The sequence below is a fragment of the Tachysurus fulvidraco genome, chromosome 3, assembly GCF_022655615.1.
Source record: "Tachysurus fulvidraco isolate hzauxx_2018 chromosome 3, HZAU_PFXX_2.0, whole genome shotgun sequence".
In the NCBI taxonomy this organism is placed as follows: domain Eukaryota; kingdom Metazoa; phylum Chordata; class Actinopteri; order Siluriformes; family Bagridae; genus Tachysurus; species Tachysurus fulvidraco.
In genome coordinates, this window is record NC_062520.1 from 12,610,534 (window position 1) to 12,635,846 (window position 25,313).

The following is a 25,313-nucleotide window of genomic DNA, read 5'->3' on the forward strand; positions in this document are numbered from 1 at the left end:
TGACCAATAGTTTAGTAGATAAATAGTGCAGACCTCGTCTGCTACTCTCCAGTACAGGTTACTATGGGAACGTTACAGTGAAATACGCGCGCGATGCATTATGGGAGCCTTATACAGTTTTTCGATTCGTCCAACATGGCTGTTCGGTTCACAGAGTGATTCGATAAAGTCATTTAAGAGTTCAACTTGTATGTATAACGGTTTGGTTCATTTTTATGGTGTTAAATTACTAGAACTGCACTATTTAAAAGCAATTTTAAACCAATAACACTAACATTGCACCGACTCCAAAATATGATTCAGGTGGATCTGTGAACTGGTTGAATGGTTTGTTAAAAAGAATCGGTTCAACAGAACGATTCATTCATGAGACGGATTGGAACATATCTCCAACATGGCGGAGAGTTTGGACGATTTATTAGACGAGGTTGAAGCAAAGTTTTGTCGAGAGATTTCAATGTCGCTTCGACCTTCGTGCACTTTAAAAGCTGAGCAAGACAGCCACAGAGAGCAAAGAAATAATGACTCTGTGCACAGGTACAATAATGGCCCAGAGTCGACAGTCAGTGACGTGTATAGATGGCTGACAAGTTATGTAGATTCCTCTCACTGGATATGTGTTCAAATTAATGAATTTGCAACTAAATGTATGTGTATGTCTGTCTGTGTGTGTGTCTGCGCGTGTGTCTGTGTGAGGGTGTGTGTGTGTCTGCGTGAGTGTGTATGTATAAAAGGAGTGAAAACATTAAAACAAGGTGTTTTTGTACTGCCAGCATTTCAAAGCCACATGATGTTGAAGGAGTGGAAAATAACATTGAGGCTGTGGTTCAGGAAATATTAGATGATGAATATCCAGCCTCCACGCCACACGTGAGTATGTGCAGGTTTTAAGTTCATACAGGATAACTTGAGAACATCAGTTTTTTCCTTTCACATTTTCTAACTTTTTCTTTCCCCTAATTTCACAGAGACCTGTTTTATCCAAATCTTTTTCTCAAACAGCTTTAAAAAAGTAAGTGGATTGTTATTACGTAAATACAGTTCAGTTGGTTTAATGCTGTATTAACACTTTATTTTATATACTGACAGTTACTACGCTGTCATCGATTGCATGTTAGTGGTGGTGTAGGAATTTAATGTCTCTGAGTCATAATCATGATGTAACAAAGTAAAAACTAAAGCATTAGCCAAAATATAAAATATTATGTCTGATTAGATACATCATATGGTCTAACACACTGGATAAATTGTGCTTCTGTGTGGGTAAGCAGGTGTTGCCCTGTGTATTTGGGTGGAAGTTCTATAGCAGGTGGTGTAGGAACAAGTGTTACGCAGAGGTGAGTGTTACGTTAACGTCTTCCACATCATATTCTGTGACATACTATATAATACTATATGAACCTACTTATGAGAGACAGACTACAGGTAATTACCTCTCTGTTATCTGTGTTTCTGATACAGTGGTGTTTAATACTAGTAAATAAAGCGATCTCCCAATGCTTTTCAATCTAAATTTAAATACATTTGATCTATATTTGTAGAGCTTGTGACCAGTTAAGATGCACATCTTGTGACTTTCATGTTGTCATGTTTGATGATCAGGAGTGGGACTCTTCCTGTGACTATCTGTTTTTCAGGTATGATCTATTTTTGAGTAGTGCAGTGTATCCTGGTGAGGGCAGTAGTGCTGCATGATGAAATGCTGTGTGCTTAAGTGCAGAGATAAAGTAAATTTTCCGTAATTGCTCCTTTTTCTCACAGATTTGTGTGAGTTATGGATTCTTTAATTAAATTTTTGTATCATTGCACAAAACCAGAAAATGACTCAGAAAAGAAGTATGCCATAATAGAGTAAGATTAACGTGCCTTTTAACGTGGAAACCTAAAAATACAGAATGCTGCAACTCTGATAAGTACATTTTCCACATTATTTCAACAATTTCTTATTGTGGGCTTTACGTCTAGTTGCTCTATTTTTTCACCATCAGTCAGTCAGCTTATTTTCAGCACTCACTATGACCTAAATGCATGTGTAATTATTCCTTTATACCCTCTTTGCAGTGACATAAGTAAGCAAAGCAAGGTCTTAAATAATGAGACCAAATCGGAGGGTTTTTCTGATGTATTTGCCCCATAAAATGCTGTGGTGGTGTATTTTGTATGTGTCACTCAATGTGCATAGTACTTTTTAGAATTAACAACTCTAGTCTGAACCAGCTGAGGCAAGTATGAACTGAACTGCAATATGTTCAAAAAGCCAATGAGAGATGTAGAAACATGGTTACAGACAAGTTGATAACCTTACTGCTGATGACTATCATGGTACTAGGAGCTTGTTTATTTTGGAATTGGCAGGGACACTGTGACAAAATACATTGCTTAATATATTGAACACAGATTTTTTTTTGCCACTTTTATGCTTGGTATATGAACTGTAGGCTTAATTATTTGTGTCCATTCTATTATTATTTGCATGGAGAATTCACAGGATTAATTGTGTATGATTGTGTATGTAATTATAGATGTTTGTATGTATCTGTATGTGCTTGCAACTCTTTATATTGTGCCTTGTAGAAATAACATGCCAGACTGTAACAAGTTGCAAGTGAAGCTAAAGAGGAAGCAAGGCGCTCGGGCATATGCTTGCCAGTGTAGCTGGCACTGTGCCATCACTCTGTCCGAACTCCAACACATACCTAAGCTAAAGTGGGTTTGTGGCCAACACACAGCTTGCTGATTTTTGTGTCTGACTCCCAAGTTGCAGCTATTCAAAAGGAATACAAAACAACACTGATGTTCTCTTCATTTAAAAGAAGATGCTGGAAATTAATGTTCCTTTTTTCCAGACGATCAATGGAAATACTGGGATGGACAAAATCGGTGTGTAATGTAGCGGTAGAGCAATAAGCATTCCAACATTTTCTGTCTAATATAATAAAATATATAGAGAGAAATGATACTTCTGTACATATTACAGATACTACATTGCAGGTGAAGTGTGACCTTTTCACCAAACTGAAGTTTAAAGACGTAATGCATTATTTCAATGAACATAATGCATGCATATAGTATATATATATACACATATATATATATGTGTATATATATACATATATATGTACATATATTTATATGTATATATATATACATATATATGTACTTGTTATGACTATTGTTGTTATGGCTATTACCGAGAAAATCGTTTGTTATGAATGTTGTAATGATGTTACATGTTTAAGATTTTTCGCACTGATTATTACTCACTAAGTTATATTCAACTCTCTAAAACTACTAGACTAAACTAAGGAGAATTGACTTATAAACTATGGCAGAGTCATACATTTGACAGAGGGTAAATTAATAAAACTTAATTTATTTTGTTCATGTGACTGAAATGCTGTTTTTGCCTATAGAAACATTCTTCTCATAATGTCTAATTTACCATATGTATTACATTTAAGCTGTTGTAGAATGTCAGAAATACTTTGGTATGGGTCAAATGAGATTTTATTTTTAAATATAACATCTAACTGTTAAATAAATATGATGGCAACCATTTCTTGGAGAACTGCCTTGATCTGAGCTTGTCAGTGACCGCGGTGTCAGCATTCACCAGTTACCGACATCATCATAGTCACTGTCTGAAGAGGAGTTGACTGATTGTTCACTTCTAGCAAAGTAGCTGTTGTCTATTTCTGCAACATTTTCATATGGTTCCTCAGATGATGTGCTGCTGTCATCTATAGACAAAGGAAAGGTAAACTGAATTACTGCATACAAAATACACTTAATACACAAACAGAATAACCTTAACGGCATGCGTGTTGTTTCAGATGGGCAGATTTGAGTATTTCAGAGACTGCTGATCGTAATATCCCTCTCTGAACAGAATGTAAAAACTTTCACTCAGATCATCTAGTTGAGATAGGACAGAAAAGAATGGGCAAACAGGATGACTACAGTAACTCAAATAACTGTGCTTTACCATGGTCAGCAAATAAGCAGCTTGGTATGCTCACCCAAACTAGACATTTGCAAAGCTTTGGCTTTCCAGTTTGGGTAAATCTGTGCCCACCATAGCCTCAGATTCCAGTTGGAGACTGGTGTAGAACTCAGTGTGGTCATGAAACTTGTAGCTCATCAATTTTTAATATGTCGAGTTTCTGTGATGCTGTTCTGCTCACCAGGGGATTATTTGGGTTAGTGATATCCTGTTGGTTGGGAAGCCTGGCCAATCCTGGTCAATCTCTTGTGACAATTTAAATTTTACCCCACAGAACTGCCACTCAGGTATTTCACACCATTCCGTGTAAACTCTTCAGGCTGTTATTTGTGAAAATCCCAGGAGATCAACAGTTTCTGAAATCTAGCACCAACAGCTATTCTCCCATTCTGATGTTTGATGTGATTATTAACTGAAGTCTTACACTTCTATCTGTATGATTTTATGAAATGGGTTGTAGTTAATTAACTGTCTGATTTGTATAATTGCATGAATATTTAAGAGTACAAGTGTTCCTGTTTGTGAAGTTCACAGATTCACTTGGTCTTTGATGCCTAATTGTGCACTTATTAAAATAGTATAATTACTTACTATGTATATTCAGTAGTGCTTCAGTTTTAGACTTGTACATGTGCCAGTAATCTCTGATTGAGTGAGTAGAGAAATAACAGAACGTTCAGCAGAGATGTTACACATGGGAGCAGTACCTTGATCAGGAGAGTATGGCTGGGAAACACTGATGTTTCTTGCCAGATGAGGTAAGGGGTGACCCAGCTGCTCAGGAAGTGATGGGTCTTCCACTTTTAAAACAGAAACAAGAGGTGTCTGAGGTTATGAAGTGTTTTTTTTAACGTACAACATTCAATTCTACTGGTCATTTAAATAAATTTTGAGCTCACGTGTCTGAAGAAATGGTTCAGCATTCAGTTCTGTGTTTTCGTAGCATTCCCCAGAGGATGTGCTGTCCGAATCAAATGAGTCGTCTTCTAAAAAAGACAGTGTTACACTTCAGTGTTCGATTTCATCAACAGTAGTTTATCTTTAGTGGGAAAAAAACAAAACGTTTCTTACTGCCGTTGTTAGCTGATTCAATGTTATTGTGTAGAGGTGTCATCTGTATACAGTACTCAGGATTAATATCTTTTAATAAAAAAAAGGCATGTTAAGGTATTTTGCTTAACATTTTATTTTGCTTAATAAAATGTCATAAGTGCTAAAAGGACATTAGAAAAGAGTTTTATCACCAGACCTGGATTCAGAAGGTTCTCCATTACAGGTTCTATGTTTTCGTAACATTCCCCTGATGATGTGCTCTCTGAATCAAGAGCATTAGCTGTGGAAAAAATCATCAGTGGTTTGATTGCTTGAAACCCATTTTAACCCACTGAAACCCAATGAATTGTTTTGAATCATAAAAGGCTAAAGCAGATGAGCACCAGGTTTTACTCCAGGCCTTTTTTTTAACACATTAACTGTCAATTTGTACATAGACTGTATCTACTGTTGCCTTGTATCTGTCCATTTCTACCCCAGATGGCCAGTCAGATGCCTTTAAAACAGCAAACACCCTAAAACCTACTATAGGCACAGATATTGTTTTAAGGGTGTTCAATTTATTTATGCTTTGTCATTTTCAGACTGGAAATTAAGGTTCTTCTCTCTCCTGGCATCCAGGCAGTGGAATGACCATTTTAAGGTTGTTCAGGCAGCTAAGTCACTGAACAAGGACTGAAGACCTACAGCAGAATTAAAAAGTGTACACTTGGCACTGTTGAAATGGTGAAATAAAAAGAAAGAAATACAGAAACCAAGAAAAATCATGTCAGATTCTTTTCCACCATTAATGTGATATATCAACCAACAATGGATAAGTGAAAACAAAAAAATGTTTTAAGAAAAAAGCTTACAATAAACTGCTTGCCTGTCTTCACACTTCTTTACTAAATATGTCAATGCACCCTGTGCTAATAATATAATACTGAGTATTTTGGAGTAAGAGTCAACCAATTCAGCATGTTTATTTGGCGATTATGTTTCACCATTGCATGCAAAAATGTTCCAGATCTATTCATTTGCAACGGGTTCTCATGTGCACAGCATTGTTTGTGTCATTTCACAGGTTTCTGATAGGATTTAGACCTGATATTTGACTGGGGCATTTCAAAACTGCTTCTTCTGAAGCCATTAGTTTGTGGACATGGATTCTGCTTTTAATTGTTGTTTTTCTGGCATGTGAAATATTTGTATTAATGCCTGGATTTATGATTTCCTTTATGTGCATCAGTCCCAGCTGAAGAAATGCATTATGATGCCACCACCATGAGTCAACAGGAATATGGTGTTCTCAGGGTAGTAATCTGTCTTGTGCAGTCCAGACATGTGAACAATAAAAGAGATTGTTGCCACATGCTGGGAATGATCAGTGACTTGTCAGACACTTTTTTTTTTACTTTTTTTTTTGTCAGTCTTTGATGCAGGAATCACCCTGGTGGCCCATTTTCTTCACATGTAGATGATGACTTTCATGGTGTTTTATTGTACATCAAATATCAAATGTTTTGAAACTTCTTTTGTACCCCTTCCCTGACTGGTATATTTTTGATAATAAGATGTTGTACATGCTTTATAAGCTTTTTTTTTTTTTTTTGAGAGAGAGAGAGAGAGAGAGAGAGAGAGAGAGAGAGAGAGCATGGCTTTGACAATAGTATAATGTCAAGAAAATCCTACAGAAACAGCTTTATTTTGGTGTCAAAATGATCAAAATCATTTTATTGTTGACATTCATTTTGTTGGTTGCTGTAGCACATTAAATGTGGAATTTTGGCATCTCATTGTCTTTAATAAGCACTTAGATAAGCTAAGTTTTTTTATTACATACTACATTTCACTTAAGATAATGTTTAGCTGATTTTAGTCGTCAGTTACATTTTCTAATTTTATTTTTAGTGGCCAGTATTGTGCAAAGGTGTCACAATACTGTACAATACAATAATCATCAGTAGTCAACATTAAACATTTATTTTATTATAATCATGTAGTCAAATTTATAGATAGATCAATCCTCTAACCCAGTCATCTAGCCATCACAATTTGCCAGCCACTTAGCTAATTGTCTACTCCTTTGAGCCCTGGGTTTTGTGAATATTTGCATGTATATGTTATAAAAAGTATAAACCAGACAATCAGGATGGAGGTAGAGTCATGGGTTTACCTGGGCTTGCTTGGCTCCTTTTGCAGGCTCACTTATCTTTATTGATAACATGACTGATGATCTGTCTGCCAATTTACAAAGAAATACAATCTTCTGTTGCATTGTTTTTTGTTTTTTGTTTTTTTGTTCCTTTCAATCTTTTCTTTAGGAGGTACGATGCTTGAATAGATTAGGGTCTGATGATTGACTTGTAACTCAAGACTGGGAAAGACTGACAATACTTGAATCACTGTCTTGTCAAGTTTATCAACCCAATTAGACTGGATGTGTTAATCACGTTAAGACGGCCTATTCGATTCTTTTCACCCTAAAATAGGGTGTTCTGCCATTAAAGCTGCTATGTTCTAAGTTGTTTAACACAGCTATCTGTAAATATTGGGAAATATGTCTTGAATTCATCTTTTGATCTCAAACCTAAATGTTTTCAGACTATAGCAAAAGCGCAAGTGTTACTGAATTGTTTCCGTTATTAAGGTCAGAGATGGTGTATCAAAGTGTTGGAAAACTTATGAAGTTTCTTAAAACTTGACTTACTTTGCACAGCATTTCTTCCTTCACAGAAATGTCTTTGCTCTTGATTGGTAACCCTACTGTGATCAACTAAGTCTGCAAAGATAAATATTGTCATTGTTAACCATAAATGAGGTGGCACCCTAACATTCACATGCTTTAATAATACATTTACAAATATGACAAATGTGAAGGAGTTGCTTAGCATATTTTTATATTTGATAATATTATATTCTTTGACAATATAAATCGAATCTTACTGTGTTCATAGTTATTCACAGTTGTAGGTGGAGTGGGGTCAGGGTTGTAGAAATGTTCATTTTCTGAGTCACTTGAAGTCTCAGAATTGTCTTGCTGTAAAGCTTGTGATGCTCTCCTCGATTCCGTGCCTCCTGTAGGAAAGAATATTTATAATATCTGCATGGTGAAAGCATCATCTTGTCAGAAATGGCACTTGCCATGGCAAGGATAAAAACCAGACCCAAATGCAGGGATATGATGTATTTTTTTAATAAATGTATAAAAATTGTAACATTGGCAAACCGCTGTCATACAAGAAACACTTTGGAATGTGCTGTTATCAGAAAATCTGTTGTGGTAGCAGCATGTCACTGTTGTATTGTACTGTTTACATAGTTTTTCCACTGGTATTGTAGAACCTATGTGTCAGATGTTTTACATATGAAAGGTGTTAAGGATTTAAAATGGCACTGAAATTAGGGATAGTGTGCACAAAAAAATGACACATCCTTTGCTAAAGGTTTTAATTTTTGTATTTGATTTTATTTTCTCACACTTTAGTGGTTATAAACACAAATTCATTTTCAAGTCAAATAACAAACTATAATCCTGACTTCCAGTCTTTAGAATTTAATATTTGATTAAATAATATTTACTGTATGTGTCAACTTGTTTTACAACTGGTGGATTATTTGCCTGACCTTCCAGTCACATGGTTTTCTCAAGGAGTTTTAAACAATTTCCAATTTGTTTTTGTAAAGTAAGTAGAACAAAATCTACTTAAATCTAAAGAGGGCAAAATTAGCAATTCCTTTTAACTGATATTCATATGTTGGCTATTAGTGCATCATTACAACAAGCCTGTCAATCCAAAGACATACAAACTTTGCTTTTCTAACCTCAAGACACTAAAATAAATTGGAGGATTCTGTGTGTACTTGCCATTTTGTCTTTTGTAGTATGCACACTGACCAGCATTAGAAAGCATCAGTAAGAGCAGAGTGACAGAGAGAACAATGCAACCTAGGACCGGTGGTGAAATCCCACTGCTGTTGTCCTCAGCAGCTTCTGCTGTTACGTTTTCTAAAAAGAAACAGAGCATAAAACTTCACAGATTAATGTCAACACAGATGTGTGCTTGGAAATCAACACTTTTTTTACTTTAATCTAAAGATGTTATTGTTTCATTATTACTTCAAGTGTGTAAGCTTCACCTGTTGTCCAGTTTGTAACATCTGTCATTAATGTATTAACTGTGGTAACTGGTATGTAGGAACTTCCTGTGTGAGAGGAAATGCAAGCCATTAGTTTTAAATGCATCTAAATAAACAAGTGTTCTTTGTGATCATTGTTAATCAGCGATCAGCAGTATGGTAATTGAAACAGAGACAATTCTGCAGTCCTTGGAATGTAATCATCAAGATCAATAGAACTTGCAAGCCGAGACTATATTTAGATACTGAAACTTGTGGTCTGATGGTAAAGCTCAGACATCACATGGGTCTACACCATTGTCTACTGTATACGTACATTTTAGATTGTACGGCATTTCGAGCACCCAGAGCTTAAAATTATCTCATTTATATAGCTGAGCAATAGAGGGTTAAGGGCCTTGTTCAGGAGCGGCAGCTTGGTGGCCATGGGATTAAAACTCACAACCTTCTGATAAGTAGTCCAACACTTTAACCACTACTTAAATACTTCTTACTTAACAGTTACAGATAATAAGCTATGCATCGTTCTTTCTTTGAAGATGTCACCGATCAGTACCTGAGCACACCACTGAAGCATCCTCCTTGTGGCCGCAGTAGTTTCTGCCTCTGCTCATCTTATTGTCGCACTGCCAGAGGTTTCTCTCTGTCCCACTGCAGTTTATATGGTCGATATAAATAGGACCAGAGCCGGCTTCAAAATCCCCAGCCTCGCCCATTACCCTTAAAGCAGTGCCACAATCCAGTTGGGCACATACCACATTTCCTCCTTTTAAGTCCCATCCATCATCACACACTGAGCCCCAGCCTCCAGGGCCAAACAGCTCCACTCGTCCTGCACATCTGTCACTGCTTCCAGTCAACTGCACAACCTGCCACGCTGAGAAAGTTACACAGTGTGAGAAAGACTGATCTGCTGCATCAACAAGCAGTGTTCTAATGCTTGGAAGACTCACCACAGACTACCTCTACCACGTTGGAGCAGTTGTCTGGTGCAGCGTTTGTGCAGTTGTACAAGTTGGAGTTTATGATGGTGCAGTCAGACAGGCAGGTATTCGTAGATGCTGTACCATTTTCAGCAAAGATTCCTCCACAGTCAAGGTCTTTACAGAACTGGGCCATGTCTTTCTCATTGCTTTGCTGTGTCAGGGTTACAGACACCCACCTGCCATGATGGAGAACCATCAGTGTCTCAGAGCAGTGCTTAGAGATGCTGGCTGTATGCAGACTACCTCCAGTGCCTAGAAGAAAAGATTATTGAAAGTATGATGAAATTGCTGCTTGATATACAATGCGATGCCAAAGGTAGGTGTAGAAACATTACAGATGTATAAATTGAAAGTATGGGTAACGTGTGAAAATCACTCTGAAAATAAAACAAATATAGCTTCCTATTAAAAGGAGAAACAGTCAACTTAAAGTGCACTTAAAGTTAACAGATCTTTAAAGCATTTAAAGCTAAACATTTTTTTTTACTGAAAACAAAATTCAAGACAAAGATTTCCAAATAACTAAAATTGAAATCCAGTCACATTGCTCTCTCTTATTTGAATATGCTTTTTTTTTTTATCTTAATATATGAAGAACAACACAGAATAAAAGTCAGCCCCCTTTTTTTTAAACACAGTGCATGAAGTTAACATAAATGGGACCCATGAACAGGGTAGCTCACTGAAAGTAAATATAATTTGTCATGAACTTTGAGGTTTGTAACAGATATGTGGAATAAAAATATATTGAACTAGTCAAGTTACAGTATTCATGTATATTTTGGTTGTTAAGTTTCTTTCTGCCTCCAGAGACTGTAATATTGCGAATGAAATATTGAAATATATTTGAATATCAACTGTTTATTACTTTGAAGAATAATGATATCTTATTTGCATAGATAAATTAATAAATACATTAAAGAGTAACAGGCATTTTGTCACTTTGATTGCTTTTATGTTGGTATCAGGGTCTGAATAGGCCAAAGTCACTCGATGGCAAAATCACTCTCTTCTAGCTTAGGCTTGAATTAAGTGTTTTGGGAGGGGTTATTGTACTGAAAATATATATTTATTTCTTAATTTTCCTAACTGTATAACATATTGAATTATAGAATTCTCCAAGTGCTAACATACACTCCCATAAACATGAAAAAGTTGAATGTTTAAACCTACCATTTGAGTTTATGAGCCAAAAAACTAATTTATTGCCATCACTTTTAATAAGATTTGTTGTTGTTTGCACCTTGCTTTAGGCCTTATAAGTCCTGTAATCTCTTCAGCTTTGCCTTTCTGGGTAAATCATTTGTTAGCTGCTAAGATCACATACATAGCCTATCGCTTGCCATGTTAATGCTTAAATCTTAAGAAGTATCACTGTTCACTTTAGCCTGGTTTCTGTGGGGTTTATATATCTTTTAAAAGTGATGTACAGGTCTTGTGTACAGTATTAAATGAAACACAGTGTGTGCTTCAGTTACTTTCATTTTTAATTAAGAAGGTTAAAGGCTTTTGTTGATGCTGATACAATTGAGTTGTATACGCTGTGTTGCAAGAAATAAACTGCAACACAGCCACATCCCGTGAGTCATTTCCTGTGGAAATGTCAACCTGTGGCACAGGGGGACACTGTGGAAAACGTCCTTTTTTTTTTTACAGAAGGCTTGTAGTATAAAAGGCAACATTAGGTAATATAAGTGAATGTTGATGTTATTGCAAAACAAGCAAAGCTGTAATGATATAAGCGTTCAATTCCTGATTTGATCCTGTGAAATTTTGTTAATACGATTCACACGGGGTCCTTTATAGTGCAAATCCTGGATTAATGCACCTGTATTACAGCAGTGTGAATGTTTCTGTTATTGTGTGTATGCGCCGTTAAACGTCTTGTTGTTATGTCCCATCATTTTAATATCACATCAATGTATTTTATAACAATAGTGTATTTCTTAATAATATTTTAGTAACGGAACGTTTTTTAATCTCTCTTTTTGATTTCTTTACTGAAATTAATTTAGAATAGTTCCAGAAATACTGATTGCTTTTACCAAAATTATAGTGTTGATTTTTGGCATTGATACTACTTACGCTGCTTCTCCACAACGTTGTCACTTCTTCTAGTGTCGGTCCCATTTTCATTAGAAGAAATAGCTGCACCATGAAGTCCTAAAGCCAAAAATGTGAAAATAAATAAATAAATAAAATAAATAAATTTTATTTAACAGTAGGTTGTAATACTAAAAATACTACAAAAGCTGGATTTCCCTTTTTCTAAATTCTATTTGGATTTTTTTTTATGTAAAATGCGTACTAAAATGAATAAAGTAATTGAAAAGCCATGCTGGGTGGATTTACATAATAGTGTGTATATGAATATGTATATATGAAATGTAACCACTATAATGTATGTGTTGGAGTGTAAATGAGTGTAAATGAGTATATAATTAGAAATTGTACACTGTGACATTTCCTCTCAGCGTCATATTAGTATTATTATCTTAAAAAAGAGCTATTTCAAACATCAAATTAGAGAATAAACATAACAAAATGTTTCTAAATGTTCTGTAAATCTTACTTCCCAAATGATGTATATACACATTACAAACATTTGTAATTATGACAGAATTACTAATCTTATACATTGCAAACTGAAGCGAAAAGGTAATGGGAAAGTGCATTCACTAAAATCTAAGATATTATATTACTTTTTTTAGTTTATATTTTTATTTTATGCTGTTCTAACTTGTATTTTCATATATATATATAAAGTAAAGATTTGTATATACAGTAAAAACAAAAAAAAAAACAAAAAAAACCACTAATTTGTATGGGATGTAATGTGAGTATGAGATGTACCCTGTGCGTAAAGAATTGAAAAGACACTACTTTTATTAAATGTGGTTGTGTAGCATGCGAATTGTTTTACAAACCCTTTATTACAATAGAAATAACTATATACCATCGTCATGTATAGGAGCTAGTATACAGTTCACAGAATTCACTCTTACAAAAAAAGCTCAAACTTAGGAGAAAATGTCTAAGGTCTTTGTATAACGTTATATCTCTAAAGACAGTGTTGTGCGCGTGTGTGTTTGTATATATATATAAACATGCACACATACAATTTCTAATAAGGCATTACGCAAGGCTGCTAAATCTCTAAACCTAAAATTACAACTTTAACTAACACGGTTTCACAAATATTTGCCTTTTTTTGTCCATGTGCTAGATCATAATTTAATTATTTTCCTCATGATTTATTGGTTTTTTAGTCTAATTTATTAATAAAAAACTGTAATATATCACTGCTTTTAGTATAGAACTATATATAATATAATTAAGTGGCAGATACTAACATTAAATTAAAAGGTTGGATATTACATGGTAAAGTGCTCGTATAAATAGTCGAAAGGGTCATGTACTAAATACGTTTTAATAATAAACTTATTCCATGTTAGTGGACTTTGCTGAACTAGTATTTACACAATGCAACTCTTTTTCAAATGCACCAAAGCAGTGCTCTTGCAAAATGCACAATGACATATTTACAGATGTACAAAGACTTGTTTTTTTCATGTAGCAGTATGGCAGTTGTTTTTTGAAGTGCATGACCTGTTATTTAAGCCGATTTTTTTCTTTAGCACATCAATAAGAACCACACATGTAATCCTGGTATTGAACACAAGGGAAAAAATACTAAAATGGTTTTCTGTGTTTTTTGGACACTAGTTCAATACACTCTAATGATTTGTCTTAGCCTGTCAAAGAAATGTCAAGTGCAGAAACTTTTACCTTGATGCAAGAACAGAGCATGGAGGATGACGACGACCATCAGCAGACTTTCCATTTTAGTTGAAAATGATAGACTGATTCTCTGAGCCTGATAACCCTGGATCCTCCTCTAGTGTATATTAGCTGAAATAGTATCATCTGTGACCCTGCACCTTCAGGCGTTGTTTGCACATTTGCAGAATGTGGTTGCTCCTATAAAGCTAAGATGAGCACTGACACACACACACACCATCATTTGCATGTTGCATGGGTCAAGAACTTACATGTCTACTGATGGATATCTGAAACTTGCTTTGGTTTTTGTGAGATTTTATATCCTTTTCTGTGTAAATACTTAACATAAAGACTTTTTAAAAATGTAAATGCTTCTGCATTTATTTGTATTTTAATCTTATGAACTCTAACCTATAAAAGTTTGATGTTATCTGAAATAGATAACTTCAAGTCATTGGCAAGATGACAAACGACATTATTTTTTGATTAAGCCTAAGAGAGTAAAAAGCATGGTTTGTATCATTATATTATATATTCATGTGTGTGTATGTGTGTGTTCTTTGCTTTTGTGCACTTACTGTATGTGTGTATCTCTGCTTTTCTACATGCCAAAAACCTCATATACTGTATATTTCTATGTTGTTTATATGTTGTAAAACATTTTCCATTGTTGTAAAACGTATAAACATATGCTTAAGTAAAAAATAGCTTTTTTTGTGACAGTCCTTTTTTTCAGTGTTATCACATATTTCACCAGATCTACAGGAAGAGTTCACATCAATAAAAATTTTTTAAAAAAGAGGGGCTTTCAAAAATTAATTTAAATTCACTGTTAAAATCTGAACTAACATATATTTTCAAGATGTTATTGGAGCAAAAGCACTTTATATCTGCACAGAATTCAGCACTTTTGACTAGAAAGACAAGGCTTTACAGTTCTGCCACCACGTTGACAGTTATGCAGTGACCAATTCATATTTTTAAAAATTTACTCTCTCTTCCCATAAATTCTCTCTTACTACATGTTTCCAGGACTATATTTTGCATTCTCACTTGGTTTCGGGTTACATGACTTACTGACTGTTCAATTACAAATATTTTTATTAATATGGTTTGTTCCAGAAATATATGCTCACAACTGTGGACTACCAGGATTAATGAGGATTTCCAATTATTTTTTTCACCAGCAGGCTTTAAAGTGCACAATGGATCCCTAACATGAATAAAATTGATATCAGTAGCTGGGATCATATCCTGACACTACTGTTTATTATTGGCTAATAAATCTTGATGTTTCCATGTATCAGTGCAATGAGGCATTATTCTTTGTATGCCATCCATCTACTTCTGTCTTTTTTTAAGTGGCTCTTTACCTATAGTACATCATACTGGGATCCAATTTATGGATCTGTTGTATTGTTCAATGGAGAAATTGCGTTCAGAGCTTGTAACTCTGTCTTTCACATTGAAACTGACCTTAAACACCAATGGAGAAATGGTATTCTAGTCTCCCCTTAGAATGAATCTATTTTTAAAAATGCAATGATAAAGCTATTATAAGTCATTTGTGTTAATAAACTAAAAAAATAAATAAACTGTATAAATAATCCTGTATTCTATTTGTTTTGTGTAGCAGTACTGGTGTTGCTCATGGTTTCAGCCTAAACACTGGTCATGAACAGCAAGTATTCTGTGGCAGTGTCCACTTCTCAATGGAGAAGCTGCATGTAGTCTGTTAAAGTGCAATAGCACCATCTGCTGGATTTGATCTTCAGAAGGAGAAGTCAAGAAGCTTTTATTGTCATTTCAACCATATACAGTATAGCTGTTGCAGTATACAGTGAAATGAGACAATTGTTTCTCCAGGACCAGGGTGCTACATAAAAATGCATGTGTGCAACCTGGTGCAAGCAGTGCAGGACAAAAGACAATACACAAAAACAGCACCGACCAGTGTAAATACTGTATGTTCAATCAATTTTACGTGTGATCAGAGATGGTGCAGTTTCCAAAACAGACAGTGATACTCAGTTGCTCAGTTGCTCGCTTCGTAAGAAGTAGAGACGCTGGGCTTTCTTGGTGATGGAGCTGGTGTTGAGTGACTGTGAAGTTCTCCGCTAGATGAACACCAAGAAATTTGGTGCTCCTGACGATCTCTAGAGATCCGTCAATGTCCAGTGCGTTTTAACTTCTCGTTACTAAGTCCACATACTGATGGAATTTAGGGAGCACTGACTTGAGATTTGTATGATTGAAATCTCCGGCGATCTGTCGGGGTGAACATTCTGTACAGTAGATCGCTAATAGCCCCGTGTAGCTCTTTAGCATTAGCGCCTCTTTAGCATTAGCACTGGGGAAATGTAAAGTTCGACAATGTAAAGAGTGGTGAATTTCCGTGGAAAATAAAATGGCCTGCATCTAACAGTGACAAACTCCACTAGTGATGAACAGTAACTAGAAACAAGCACAGAGTTCTTACACCATTCCATGTTGATGTAAACACACACACCACCACTGCGAGTCTTACCACACAGAGCTGCATTTCTGTTGGCTATAAATGAAGTTAGTCCATCGAGCTGAATGGTGGCATCTGGAACTCTGTCGCTGAGCCACGTCTCCATGAAAACAATTAAATTTCAATTCAATTCAGTTCAACAATTCAAAACAAAGACGAAGCAGTTATTAAACTCTCGCCGTGTAGCGCGTTCGAGTCGGGTGTAGTCCAGTTTATTGTCCAGGGAGCAAACATTGGAGAGTAGAATGGACGGGAGAGCCGGCCGGCTAGGGTTTGTTTTTAGCCTATAGCATTTCCTCGAGCACCGCTTTCAGTGTCCCCTCTCCTGGGCCCCTGTATCAGGCGATGCCGAGGACTAGAGGCTTGGTTTCTCCGCAGAAAGCCGGGGTCATGAAGCCTTTCCAACATATCATCGTGCATGTTAATTGTTGCACGATTTCTGCATTGTACTAACTTCTGGCAATTTTTTAAAAATTATCAAGAAAAGAATTTGCTGCAGAAAGGAAGAAGTCTCCTGAGGAGTGAACACTTGAGCACAGCTTGTTCCTGGTAGCACATCCTGCACACCAGTTTATTCCCCTCTGTATGAGCAATTCCTGCTTGTTGTATCTTATAACATTCAGATTTGTTAAAAATATCATTTTAGAGAATAAGACACACAGAAGGTTAACATGGTGATTTTGGGACATTTTTCATGTTATCACAGCTTGATGTGACCTCCATCAAAAGGTTGCTCTGGTATCTCAGCCAGTGAGCTGCATAAAAGCTGGTGTGGTTAGTGAAGTGAAGCTCTAATTCTAGGGCATATGGACAATTAGACTGTTGTGTATCGTTCTTGTAGACAATCACTGTGTAAAAACTGTAGAAGCTCAATTAAATATCAGAATTAAGTGAATTTATTTACATTTGTTGTTGTGTGGCAAAAATATATATACATTTTTTTTCACATTTGTTCTTTACAAATAAACTAATCAATATTTCTGTACATCCTAATTCCCATAACAAAACACAGTCTTCCACGCATATCATAACACAGCAAATTAAGTAATGAATATGAGATAATGATGGTTTGGTACAAAGAAAAAAAAATGCATTTCTTAAAGTAGCAATATTAATTCTCTCATTTTACCCTCTCCTTCCTACACACAATGGCATGTGATACAGTGAATTAACAACACCCCTACCCATAATAAAACCACTGTAATGCACACTGTTGTAGCTGATTGTTTTTCTGAATAACAATTCAAATCTTTTGAATGGATAAGGACAAAAGTTCAGATGTATCTGCACACGTATTTGTATCTCAGCCTCCTGCACGGTAGTTTTGCACTCGAAACACCTGTTGAGTGAAACCAGTTGTGAAGCTCTATCTGCTCAAGGCTGGGCCTGTCTTCTGCTTTAGCCTTCAAACACCAACCGATCAGATGGATGCACTCTGTTACAAAATACCAGATACAAAAATTAATGACATAAAAAGAAGAATCTAATATTTAACCCAACATAGAACCTGCTGTATAATATATAATCCTTTTAAGAAAATGCTAGTTCCTTGCCTTGAGATAGACTTTCGGGGAAGTACAGATTTCCATTAATTATATCCTTAGTGGTCTGGAAAGGCAGGCAGCCACAGACCAGTCTGTACAGCGTCACGCCCACAGACCAGACGGTAGTTGGGTCTGCCAGATACTGCTCCTGTAGATACCACTCAGGAGGGGCATATTGAAGTGTGCCTATTAACAGAGATGCACGAGATTTAGAAAAAGAGTCACAGTACTAGCTGCCACTAAGAACTTATGGTCTCATATCAGATACCTGCAAAGTCATTGTAGGAGTCTCTGATGATGTCTGCGCATCCGAAGTCAAATAGCTTAACTTGTAACATGTCTGTCTGAATCAGGATGTTTTCTGGCTTGACATCACGGTGTAGTATACCACGGCTCTTACAATGCTTCAGAGCTTCCATCAGCTGAAACATCAGTTTTCGAGCCTCAACCTCAGTCATGCAATCACCTTGCTTCAGGCAGAATCCACTCAGGTCCTCACATGGTTCGGGACGTTCCAGGACTATGATATAGCGTTTTGGCTCTTCATACCAGTCCAGCATCTTCAGTATGTTGGAACAGGAAGGTTCTGTGTTTGCAAGGATCATCAAAGCTATCTCACTGGGCAGCCAGCCATATCCTGCCTGTAGTATGAAACAAAAAAGGAAAGAATAAGTACCACACATTATAACTCCATCCTTTGTAATACTACTTATCTAAGTATTCTTAGAAACCTAAAAAAATTGTATGTGTGCTAGGTTATAGTTATTGGTAAGATGAACATTATGATAAAGAAACTTACAAGGTGCAGTTTTTCATATGCCATCTGTTTGGAGACGTATTTGATTGCAACCTGAGGAGATATGAACATAAATGAAATCATTTACATACATGGATTAACTACAATAGGTCTTCAGATTCATTTGGCTTGTGAGGTTATAGAATTTTAGACATGCATGAAGGAGAGGTAATTATTTATTTTGAATAACATCTTTGTGATCCATGAAGTCAAAAGTAGCAGCAAAAGATGTCAAAATAATGGGAGGTTAACTTAGAAATTTTTTTTTGTTAAGAGTGCTGAGTTATTACTTTCTGGCTATTAGTAGAACTGATCAACTTTACTTCTGATTACATATAAAGAATAGTCAGAGAAAAAAGTAAAAACAGAAATGGAAAGACTTACTGGCAATCCGTCTTCTTTGCGTATCCCAGCAAACACACGGCCAAATCCTCCTGATCCCAGCATTTGTCCTTCCTCATACACATTCAACCAATGTTCTGCAAATAAACATCCAATTAAGAGTCTCTTATTCACATAACTCTGCCTACATTTAATCCACTTCACCAAAGTTCTGACTTACCGTTATGAATATGTTTAGCAGGTTGGCTAGACAATTTGGAGGGTCTAGATTTCTTTGGCCTGATCTGGATTCTCTGTCTCTTCACCTGAGGCTCGTCTATATCTGTCAGGTTACTGGGCTGGTCTCTCTTACACCCCTGAATCTGAGCTGTGGTGTTTTCAGCCTGTAACCGCTTTGCCCTTGTCCGTGTGGTCCTCTTGACACATCTTTGTTTTTTCATGTCATGACATGTGTTTAATGCCATCTTTGAAGATTGGACCAGTTTCACTTCACTGCATTGAGTGATGTTTAAAGCTAAACAGGGGAAGAGAATTAATTCTTCCGGACAGCTTTGTACACATAATCAAGCAATAATGCAGCAATGCACACAAAGGCATATATATATGTTGAATATTGCTAAAATAGTGAGAAAGTGAGACACAGCAATTTCACATTTCTGTCACTGTTGACCATCATCCCAGTGTAATATAATCTGAAAGATACCTTCATAAAAACCTAAAAATGTCTTTTAAAAAGCAAAAATCAAGAAACACCACACAAAGATAGAATTGCAATAATTCAATAAGAGATTTTTCATGTGATACTGAAAACATGGAACACCTTATTCTCATAGTAGGACTGTCATTATTATTATTATTATTATTATTATTATTATTATTATTATTATTATTATTATTATTATTATTATTATTGTTATTACTACTACTATACCTAAACTTATCCTCTCCTTAGACATCGATTTATAGGCGGGTTGCACGATGTTTGAAAAATGCTTCAGAAATTCCAAATGATACATAATAGTTGCCTGGGTTACATATGTATGTGTGGGAGGAGCTAAAACAGGGGTGACACCCATTGGGTTAGGGGTGTGTTTGTTTTGGTGATTTCAAATGTCAACATTGACTTTCAAACATCCAGCCTTTAAAATGAGTTAGCCTGAATGCTAATGCTGACTCACCTGGCACCAACATATTGTTGGACAATTGCATGAATGTGTAGGTGTTCCTAATAAAGTTTTACTTTTTTTAACATTATATTACAATATTTTTAATAGTTTTAAAACATTTGAACACGGTTTGTATCATATACTATAGCTGTTACAATCCACAATGTAACCCGTTACTTCCCCAGCATGAAGTCAGTAAGGAAATTGGTTCACTTTACTAATATTCACAATAATGGTTTACACAATATTATGGCTATCTATTCGATTTATACATTTTTATTTATGAACTCTTCACTGACACAAACTTTGGGTTTAACTGATAGGTTTTCTCCTTTTTTTTCTCTAGTTACTAAGGTTCGAATTAAATCCATTTTCATTTCAGTGACCCTTCAAACAGGTCAACAACAATACATCTATATATTATTAGACATTTTTGATAAAAATCTGGGTAAAAATCACATACCTGTGGGAGTACATGATCTAAAAACCATGGTAACGGCGTTGTTTTCACTCTGTAACACTCCGAAAGGTGGCGCTTTACGCTCTGATTCACTTTCCACTGATTTCTTACGACGGTAAATCACTCAGGTATTCTTTTTTCAAAGAAATATACTTTTTATATCGTTTTGTATTCGCTACTAACCGCACAAAAGTCCTTTTCTGCATGTGAGACGTTTCCAGTATTAACTGGTTGTACCGCGAGAATTCCAGAATAGAATAGAATTGCGTAGTGACGTAAATTAGCCGTAAATTGAACCGTTAGCAAATTGAACCGTTAAATTGAATCGTAACCGTTTACGTCACTAGTGACGTAAATTAGCCGTAAATTGAACCGTTAGCACACTAGCTAACTAGCTAGCCGTTAGATACATGGATGATTTGCCGTTTTGATAGGTCAGTGTGTGTGTGTGTGTGCTAGGTAAATAATGAAAATTCTTGCCCTTTGCCTTTGAATCCACCATCACATACTCATGTGAGTGAATTTAGGATCAAGCAGCCGGGCAACTCATATAAACGGTTTTGGTGTCAGTTTAAAGGCGGTCCATACAACAGAACTGATCGGGAGATGTTCTAAATGCAGAAGATTTGGAGCTCAACATTATTGCCATAATGTCTACACAGGACCGAGAGTCAATGATTAAACAGACATCGTACATTATTTCCTTAAATCTGTGGTTATTCAAAAGTAAACTTCTGACACTGAACTACGGTGCAGGGCCAACAGGAGCTACTGTTATATACTCTCAGGATATCACTGGGAAACTGGGAAAAACAAGAAGTGCAGTATTTTACAGCAATCATTTCTACAAAAATATTTAAGAAGGCACAATGGCATTAAAGGCCTTCGTCAGGTTATATTTTGGGACTTTCTATCTATATTAGCACATTATATGAACTTAATGTATAGTGTCCTGAAAAAGTGTTGGCACCCTTCTTGATTTTTTTTTAATTGCTTGTTTCTCACACTTTAATGTTTCAGATCATCAAACAGATTTAAATATTAGTTAAAGATAACACAAGTAAACAAAACATGCAGTTTTTAAATGAAGGTTTTTATTATTAAGGGAAAACAAAATCCAAACCCACATGGCCCTGTGTGAAAAAGTGTGAGAACCCTTCCTTGTGGAAAAACAAGTGTCATATCCTAGTCTATGATTCATTGGTAAACAAAACAATAATATAAAGGAATCAAGAAAAAGAAAAAAAATATCTGTACAGAGAGTTTGAAATTAGCAAGCAGGTTTACTGTCTTTACACAGCCATTTAGTGGTGTGAAATGGAGCAGAATTCTTACTGTCTTGTGGGCATTTTGATATGAAACTCATGGGACAAAGAACACTGTGGTAAATCTGGGAACGTACTGGATGCTGGGTGATGTGTCGTTACACATCTGGTGCAAAATGGGCTCCATCCATCCATCCTTCCTTCTTTATCCTGGTCAGTGTTGCTGTAGTTTAAATTACTTACTTTGTTTATATCTTGGAAAAATTTGCCAACTAATTTCATTAGAAAATATCAAGGATGTAAATAAACTAAACTAATTATGGCTAACAGGTGGTACTGCACAACCTAACTGCAGGAGTGAACAGGGTTGATCTGAATTTTCTACAAAAGTGAGTGGGATTGGTCAGAATTTCTACTGTTTCTAAACCTTTTCTAATTTCAAAACCTTTAATGAGAAACAAGACACTAAATCACTGGGACCTGAACTGAAAATAATCCTAAAATAGCAAAAGCGAAGGTTCCTTTTCTCAGTCACTGCTATTGTCTTCATCCTCGTCCTCAGAGATGTTGTTAGTGCGGCTGTATGAGTTCGAGCGTGGTGGTAGAGTCGCCCCCGTGGAGAGCTGATCATAGCAGAACTCGCATACACGCACAGGCTTGGATGACTGACTGGGCAACAGGTACTTCTTCTCAGAACAAGGACCACACACGACAAAGCCACACTTCCTGCAGTGGTGGCGCCTTCTGAACAGCGTGAACTTTACCTTTTGGCATCGCATGCACACTGTCGCCTCCGAGTCGGGTACCCATACGGCCGCGTGCTCTCCTGTGGGCGATTTGCCGCTCTTCTCCAGCAGATCCGACACACACTTAGTGATGTGGTTCATCCACTCCGTTTTCTCTGAGGCTGTTGCGGCATACACTGCAAACGACTTGGTTGGTGTTTTGATGAGCCAGCCATTACGCAGATCTCCCTCATCAGGCACTGTGTCGATAGTGACACTCTCCAGCTGGATGATGTGCTGCTTGTTGTACTTCTTTTTCGGGATGACGATGTTGCCATACACCAAAATGTCATTGAAAAGGAAAAACTGGCAGGCCTTGGGCTTTTTGAGGCACTGCTTGGTGAGCACACCCTCTCCAATAAGCACACGGCCTGGGACGGCCAGCGGTTGTCCAGCTGTACCGAAGCAGCCCTCCACGACCGCAATGTGCTTGGAGTTAGCTTCGCTATTTGCCAAGCGATCTGCCATCTTTCAGTAACCTAGCAAGCTAGAGAGAAGAAAGGACCAATAAATTACACTATTAGGGATGCAAAGGGGCGGAAACTTTATATAGGAACTTTATCTGGGGAATTTTGGAAATATTCAAATTTGGAAACTTACCGGGAATTCATGGGAATTAATCAGAAATTTAGGGAAATTTATACAAACTGTATTTTATACTTTTGTTTATACAACTGCATTGGTCAGAATTTTATTTTATACAGTTAGTTGGTCATAAGCTGACGCATGCAATATATTACTTTTTTTTTTTTAATGACATTTTGACAACATTGGCTGAGGTGAAATGTATCCACACATAAGATTGTGTGTGTGGCATATACACTGAACAAAAAAATAAACGAAGCACTTTTGTTTTGCCCCCATTTTTCATGAGCTGAACTCAAAGATCTAAGGATATTTCTATGCACACAAAAGGCCTATTTCTCTCAAATATTGTTCACAAATCTGTGTTAGTGTGCACTTCTCCTTTGCCAAGATAATCCATCCACCTCACAGGTGTGGCACAGCATGATTATTGCAGATGTGTGCCTTAGGCTGGCCACAATAAAAGGCCAATCTAAAATGTGCAGCACTCACCCAGCACTACAGATGACGCAAGTTTTGAGGGAGCATGCAATTGGCATGCTGACCGCAGGAATGTACACCAGAGCTGTTGCTCATGAATTGAATGTTCATTTCTCTACCATAAGCGTTTCAGACAATTTGGTAGTGCATCCAACCGGCCTCACAACGGCAGTCCACCACACCAGCCCAGGACTTCCACATAAAGCATCTTCACCTCAGATCGTCTGAGATAGCCACCCCGATACAGTGTGAGGTGGATGGATTATCTCGGCAAAGGAAAAGTGCACACTAACACAGATTTCGACAGATTTGTACATATTCGGGTACATACATATGCGACACTATCTGGGAAACAAATGGCACCAGGATGCACTATAGGAAGGCAGTAAGCCGACAATGGGCAACGTTCTGCTTGGACCTCAACTGGCACCAACATATTGTACTGCTGCCACATAATTGGCTGGGTGGACAATTGCATGAATGTGTAAGTGTTCCTAATAAAGTGAGAAGTGAGTGCATCTAGTTATATTTTTATCTTAAACATTTTTAACGGTTTGTATCATATAGCTGATATTTTTCTTACCATTAAACCACAATGTAACCCATTACTTCCCGAGCATGAAGTCAGTAAGGAAATTGGTTCAGTGAGTTTACACTTAAGATACATAAGTTAAAGTGTCCCACTTTACTAATATTCACAATAATGGTTTACACAATATTATGGCTATCTATTCGATTTATACATTTTTATTTATGAACTCTTCACTGACACAAACTTTGGGTTTAACTGATAGGTTTTCTCCTTTTTTTTTCTCTAGTTACTAAGGTTCGAATTAAACCCATTTTCATTTCAGTGACCCTTCAGCAGGTCAACAACAATACATCTATATATTATTAGACATTTTTGATAAAAATCTGGGTAAAAATCACATACCTGTGGGAGTACATGATCTAAAAAACCATGGTAACGGCGTTGTTTTCACTCTGTAACACTCCGAAAGGTGGCGCTTTACGCTCTGATTCACTTTCCACTGATTTCTTACGACGGTAAATCACTCAGGTATTCTTTTTTTTTTTTTTTAAAGGAATATACTTTTTATATCGTTTTGTATTCGCTACTAACAGCACATAACTCTTCTCCTGCATGTGAGATGTTTTAAAGGGTAAGGTGGCGTCTCCCAGTTCCGTTCACGTGCTAATTCCACGACAATTCCAGAACAGAATAGAAGCATAGAATACAGTAAATTAGCAGAATTTAACCATTAGCTACATGGATGTATTACTGTGTTGATAGGTCAGTGTGTGCGTGTGTTAGGGTCCAGATCCCAATTATGTACAAGATAAATAAATATTAATACTGTAAATCATGTAAAAATATTATTGGATACTAAGAGCATTAATCTAGATGTGTGTGGTACACAACACAAG

At 36.4% G+C, this 25,313-nt stretch overlaps 4 protein-coding genes across 8 annotated transcripts; 1 reads left to right on the forward strand and 3 right to left on the reverse strand.

Moving 5' to 3' along the window:
* The first annotated feature begins 112 nt into the window (after positions 1-112).
* cfap418 (cilia and flagella associated protein 418) lies at positions 113-6,122 on the forward strand. 5 transcript variants are annotated; one of them, XM_027149981.2, is made up of 7 exons: positions 113-188; positions 304-537; positions 774-870; positions 969-1,012; positions 1,269-1,337; positions 1,542-1,637; positions 5,641-6,122. In XM_027149981.2, the coding sequence occupies exons 2-7, from the start codon at positions 395-397 to the stop codon at positions 5,687-5,689; spliced, it is 498 nt and encodes a 165-aa protein (XP_027005782.1). In that variant the 5' UTR covers positions 113-188; positions 304-394; the 3' UTR covers positions 5,690-6,122. The 5 variants fall into 5 exon arrangements, with proteins under 5 accessions (XP_027005782.1, XP_047667521.1, XP_027005778.1 ...); XM_027149977.2 differs by lacking the exon at positions 5,641-6,122 and adding an exon at positions 2,575-3,556 and having other exon boundaries at positions 128-188; XM_027149979.2 differs by lacking the exon at positions 5,641-6,122 and adding an exon at positions 2,575-3,556 and having other exon boundaries at positions 137-188; positions 1,272-1,337.
* On the reverse strand, positions 3,606-14,112 carry LOC113644840 (T-cell differentiation antigen CD6-like). The gene is made up of 13 exons (XM_027149969.2): positions 13,954-14,112; positions 12,250-12,327; positions 10,132-10,416; positions 9,735-10,055; positions 9,179-9,244; positions 8,907-9,047; positions 7,985-8,116; positions 7,749-7,820; positions 5,253-5,336; positions 5,075-5,143; positions 4,903-4,989; positions 4,711-4,803; positions 3,606-3,740 (listed from the first exon to the last, which is right to left on the reverse strand). Exons 1-13 carry the CDS (start codon positions 14,006-14,008, stop codon positions 3,610-3,612), a joined length of 1,614 nt encoding a protein of 537 aa, XP_027005770.2. The 5' UTR covers positions 14,009-14,112; the 3' UTR covers positions 3,606-3,609.
* Positions 14,113-17,335: 3,223 nt separating this feature from the next.
* Positions 17,336-21,028, reverse strand: LOC113644841 (serine/threonine-protein kinase pim-1-like). The gene is made up of 7 exons (XM_027149972.2): positions 20,774-21,028; positions 19,365-19,658; positions 19,187-19,281; positions 18,806-18,856; positions 18,275-18,647; positions 18,016-18,192; positions 17,336-17,897 (listed from the first exon to the last, which is right to left on the reverse strand). Exons 1-7 carry the CDS (start codon positions 20,799-20,801, stop codon positions 17,737-17,739), a joined length of 1,179 nt encoding a protein of 392 aa, XP_027005773.1. The 5' UTR covers positions 20,802-21,028; the 3' UTR covers positions 17,336-17,736.
* An 816-nt stretch (positions 21,029-21,844) lies between these two features.
* On the reverse strand, positions 21,845-25,080 carry LOC113644843 (pleckstrin homology domain-containing family F member 2-like). The gene is made up of 2 exons (XM_027149974.2): positions 24,820-25,080; positions 21,845-23,307 (listed from the first exon to the last, which is right to left on the reverse strand). Exon 2 carries the CDS (start codon positions 23,286-23,288, stop codon positions 22,563-22,565), a length of 726 nt encoding a protein of 241 aa, XP_027005775.2. The 5' UTR covers positions 23,289-23,307; positions 24,820-25,080; the 3' UTR covers positions 21,845-22,562.
* Between the last annotated feature and the right edge of the window lie 233 nt (positions 25,081-25,313).